The sequence below is a fragment of the Haematobia irritans genome, chromosome 1, assembly GCF_050003625.1.
Source record: "Haematobia irritans isolate KBUSLIRL chromosome 1, ASM5000362v1, whole genome shotgun sequence".
In the NCBI taxonomy this organism is placed as follows: Eukaryota; Metazoa; Arthropoda; class Insecta; order Diptera; family Muscidae; genus Haematobia; species Haematobia irritans.
This window is the reverse complement of record NC_134397.1, coordinates 56,551,131-56,556,371: the sequence shown is the minus strand read 5'-3', so window position 1 is coordinate 56,556,371 and position 5,241 is coordinate 56,551,131. Positions and strand designations below refer to the sequence as shown.

Here is a 5,241-nt window from a genome sequence, read left to right as displayed (position 1 = left end):
TCGTCCCATTTAATCAGTCTCTCTCGTACCATCAATCGGTTCAGACGTGTTTCTCTTAATTTAAGCAAAACTTATTCGGAATATTACAACATTTCTCCCGCGCACATTTTGGATTATAGTAACACAACAAGCTGGAATTTCTCAATCAATAAGAATTTGTTACACATTCCAGAAAGTAAAAACAAAAACTTCTAGAAAAAATGCAAGCCTCTAATGGAAGACTTTGGAGCACTATTTGTGATGGTATTTAATTTTGGGATTTATTAAAACAAATCTATGTTAATTTGATTATATTTTGCAGGCCAGATAGAAATACGTTCTCTAACAGAAGACAAGTTGGAGGAATCATTAGATGTGAGTAGAATGAATTAAAACAATCAAATGGTCATTATTACGTTGATGACGATAATGAGTGTTTAGGCGCTAATAATAGGTCGGTTCGTTTATCTACAATCAATATGTTTTCATACGCCTATGGGACCCACAAATTATGAAATATGTATGTAGATCGGTTTATATATTATTTTGTGTGATTGTTTTATTCTATAGAAAATTTTATCAAAATTTTATTTCTATAGAAAATCTTGTGAAAATTTTATTTCTATAAGAAATGTTCTCAAAATTTCATTTCTTAGAAAATTTTGTTAAAATGTTATTTTTATAGACAATTTTATTTCTATAGAAAATGTTGTCAAAATTTTATTTCTATAAAAAATTTTGTCAAAATTTTATTTCTATAGAAAATTTTGTCAAAATTTTATTTCTATAGAAAATTTTGTCAAAAGTATTTCTATAGAAAATTTTGTCAAAATTTTATTTCTATAAAAAATGTTATCAAAATTTTATTTCTATAAAAAATTTTGTCAAAATTTTATTTCTATAGTAAATTTTGTCAAAATTTTATTTCTATAGAAAATTTTGTCAAAATTTTATTTCTATAGAAAATTTGACAAAATTTCCACTTGGAATGCTGGTTCTCCTCCAATACTCTTTCTTGTAACTGAACCGGACCGTATAGTTTCCATGGCGTGTGATCGTCGCTGTGGCTTTGTTGTATATGCCGAAAAAGTTGCTTACCAATTATCGAGTAGCCCGGATATTTTGAAGGCTCACGACACACATTTGCCATCATCTTAGCCGTCCATGCGCATTGCTCGCTAGCTTCCTCCACCGCTCTCTGTAGCGTCTCCATGGGCTGGCGAGACAACGTATCCGCAACTATGTCCTGAGCCCCGGTAGGAGACGGTGAAAGTGTATTGCTGGAGCTCAAGAGCCAATCGACCAGTTGAATTATCTATGGATTGTAATCATTAAGTGCTTCTGAACACCCCATAGTATGGTAAGGCATTATTTCTCAGTTGCCGAATAATTCTTTTCTGTCCCGTTTAGTGTCCGACTTGTGCATCCGATTACTCGTTCGCCTTCTTCAAAGTTTTGCGTAAAAACCGCACCCAGGCCGTAATCGCTGGCGTCGGTCTGCAGAATAAACATCCTGCCTGAAGGTATAGACTTGGCCTCTGTATTTGTTGATGACGAGTCATGCTTTTCTTGTTACTGTAACATAATAGTCGCTTCAAAGTTTGGGACTAATGCTCCTCTCCCATCAGTTGTCCAAATCGCCGTCTCAATTCATCTACATTTCCACTAGTTTTCCGTCTGAATTCCGTCAAATAGCTGATGAGATCCTATTTGTGTAGACTATAGGCCCACGAAGCTCGCAACGGCACACTCATATTAAACTTTCACTCACTTCCACTAGTCCGAAAAGGATTCCTCTATTTCGTTGTGTCTCTATGTCCCTGCTCGGGCGCCACTGTAACGACAGGTTTTCGCCCCAAGGCTAGGGTGTTGCTCACGGGGCCGGGTTTGTCACAGAAATTTGTTTATTTCAGAGACAAAGAGAATACAAGAGGTTTAGGTTTTATGGTGAGTGTTTATTGAAAATTAATTGAGTTGCCAGGGCGGTACATAACTAATGTCTTGCAGCCTTTACTATCGATCTGGCTAATGACTAATCGGTTCACGGTGGCGTATCACTTCTCGGTTCAGTTCGGTGACGGTGGAATAAGCTGGGTAGGCCACGCCACTCACTGTATCCAATTGATGTCGTGTCTAGCAGGTGATGGCAACGGTGGCTGGTGAAGACTCACTGTATCCAATTAATAAAGTGGTAAACGGTTGAAAGGACTGTGGCTGTCGAGGACTCACTGCACCAATCGTGTCTGGCTGATCGTGATACCAGTGGCAGGTGAGGACTCGCGGTATCAAGACGATGTCGTGTCTTGCTGCTCGTGATACCAGTAGCTGATAAGGACTTGCGGTATTCGGTCACTGTAGAGTCGTGTCGTCACTCAATTTTATTTCTATAGAAAATTTTGTCAACATTTTATTTCTATAGAAAATTTTGTAAAAATTTTATTTCTATAGAAAATTTTGTAAAAATTTTATTTCTATAGAAAATTTTGTACAAATTTTATTTTTATAGAAAATTTTGTAAAAATTTTATTTTTATAGAAAATTTTGGAAAAATTTTATCTCTATAGAAAATTTTGTCAAAATTTTATTTCTATAAAAATGTTGTCGAAAATTTTATTTCTATTGAAAATTTTGTCAAAATTTTATTTCTAGAGAAATAAGCGAGCGCCAATCGAGAATGACTTAAGAATGAGCTTGTTCGCTTCATTTCTAGCGCCAATGGCCACCAAAATCTTCGGATTTCAATCCGTTGAATTTTTGCACGTAGGGCATTTTGGAGAGTAAGTTAAGTAAGAGGCGTTAAAAAAGTGTATGTAAAAGACGGCGCTTGGTCGGGAATACAGCAGAGCTATTTTTTTCACCGTGTTATGACTTTGTTGGCTGTAACATAATTTGACTAAATATAACTGAAAGGGTGTGAAGTTAACTTTAATTTTTTTTGTACACCCTTAAAGCTAATAGAATCAATTAAAATTTTGTAAAAACTATGCCCCAGCAATGATTTTTAGCTGTTAGAAAATAAATTAATGTCCCCTTTTTATCTCGTTAACTAGATGACCTACGCCTCTGGCATTTGGGAGAGAGGATTCTCCTGGCTTGGGGCTAATGTGCTATACCCACTTTTGCCTTTTAACTCTTCCTAGAAATGCTCGAAAATCGACCCACAAAATTGGCCTAAATATAATTGACCCCCCTCAGACGCTCATGGGATCTCCAGAATAGTCTTCTACACACTTAAAGCTAATAGAATCAATTAAAATTTTGTAAAAACTTTGCCCAGCAATGATTTTTAGCTGTTAGAAAATACATTAATGTCCCCCTTTTTATCTCGTTAACTATATGACCTACGCCTCTGGCATTTGGGAGAGAGGATTCTCTTGGCTTGGGGCTAAAGTGAAATACCAACTTTTGCCTTTTAACTCTTCCTAGAAATGCTCGAAAATCGACCCACAAAATTGGCCTAAATATAATTGACCCCCCTCAGACTTAAAGCCCAGCTACTCTCATGGAATCTCCAGAATAGTCTTCTACGCCCTTAAAGCTAATAGAATCAATTAAATTTGTTTAAAAACTATGCCCCAGAACGGGTTTATAGTTATTAGAATTTACATGAACGTGCCCCCCTTTATCTCATTAACTAGATGACCTACGCCTCTGCCCTCTTTGCGGGAGAGTTCTCCTATCTCCGAGCTAATGCCCTATACCCACTTTTGCTTTTTAACTCTTCCTAGAAATGCCCGAAAAAGTCCAATGAATGTAAAATCCATCTTTCCATATTTTTTTTGAATTGCATCTATATGACTCTAAATAACTTTTTGCTCAAAATTATGTTAAGTATACACGCATTTTCGTTCAGAAAATGTGTAATGAAGCAAAATATATTTAATTTGTTGCAAAAAAGTCTTAAATTCGCAACAAAAACGAAAATGCAAAAAATTAAAGTGGTTTGTGTCTTCGCTAAAACAACTTTAACTTCACACCCTTTTTAACAGATTCTAAAATGTTGTGGTTTTGAAATAATAAGACGATTGCGCATTTCGTTTTGGAAGTTAAAATGAATAGTAAACAAGGGTCTGTATTTTTTTGTTTGTTCGCGTTTTTGTACTTATTTTCGTACGACTCATACAATATATAATTTTAAGCTTATATAATTGTAAAATATATTTTTAATTGTAAAATATATTTTCTCTTAGGTCTTGAATGGCTCCTTCTTTTTATATGAATCGGTTAGCATTGGTTCTGAGATCAACCTTCCCGAAAATGTACAGGCACGCCAAGAACTACGAGAGCTATGTAAAATAACGGGTCAAGATGGTGTATCATTGATTGCTATTGAAAAGGCAACGGGAAAACCGATAGCAGTATCCTTTAACAAAATTCAGGTAAGTTAGCAAATGCTTGAACCTTATATCAAATATTGATGAGACAAATCAATTCATTTCAGTTCATTCCCGATAATGGCGATGATATATTTTTCTTGAAATTCCGCAAGGAAAAGGCCAAATCACCACAAGCTCAATCTTTGATGGATTATATGATTGAGGCCGACGCCGCATTTGATGTTTTCGAAAATTTCAATTTACAATGCACCTGTGAGTTAATGTTCTTGGCAACCCTTCCAGAATGGGGCCAGAAAGGTATTGCAAAGACTTTGGCCAAGCATACCATCGAATTGGCCAAAGAGCTAAAGGAAGGCATAGGTCTAGAATGCATGCATCCATCGCTGAGATCACGACGCCCTCAAGCTGTCACTGCCCTCTGGACATCGAATATCTCACAAAGTGTGGGTAAAGCAGTTGGCTTTAAAGTATTGAATACAATTCCCTATACACATTTCAAATATAATGGTAAATCATTTGCCGATCGGATAGGACCTGAACATAAGACAAGTCAACAAGTTATTTATATGATTTAGAAAAAAAAATTATGTTTAGATTAAAAAATGATATTAAATAGATTTTTTTTAAATTTGAAAAATTTTCTTCTATGTTGGACACATTTTTCGCGTGAGTTACACTGATGGAAAAACTTCCTTATATTAACAAAATTTGTCATTAAAAGTGAGCTAATAATAAAATGAAACGTTTTTATTACGATAATGAATCTATTCATTAATAGTACGGATAATATCAGTGATTAACAGAAAATTCACAAGAATGAAAGATTTCGTCATTATCATCGATTTTGTTTTATGGGCTCAATTTTAATGATATATATATATATATATATATATATATATATATATATATATATATATATATATAT

At 34.7% G+C, this 5,241-nt stretch overlaps 1 protein-coding gene across 1 annotated transcript; it reads left to right on the top strand.

Moving 5' to 3' along the window:
• On the top strand, positions 1–4,953 carry LOC142220965 (uncharacterized). The gene is made up of 4 exons (XM_075290419.1): positions 1–243; positions 302–354; positions 4,170–4,358; positions 4,421–4,953. The coding sequence occupies exons 1-4, from the start codon at positions 201–203 to the stop codon at positions 4,889–4,891; spliced, it is 756 nt and encodes a 251-aa protein (XP_075146534.1). The 5' UTR covers positions 1–200; the 3' UTR covers positions 4,892–4,953.
• Positions 4,954–5,241: the final 288 nt, after the last annotated feature.

Coding starts and splice junctions, on each gene's coding strand:
- LOC142220965 (XM_075290419.1), top strand. CDS start 201: ATGCAAGCCTCTAATGGAAGACTTTGGAGCACTATTTGTGATG. Junction 355..4,169: donor AGTTGGAGGAATCATTAGAT/GTGAGTAGAATG, acceptor ATTTTCTCTTAG/GTCTTGAATGGCTCCTTCTT. Junction 4,359..4,420: donor TATCCTTTAACAAAATTCAG/GTAAGTTAGCAA, acceptor AATTCATTTCAG/TTCATTCCCGATAATGGCGA.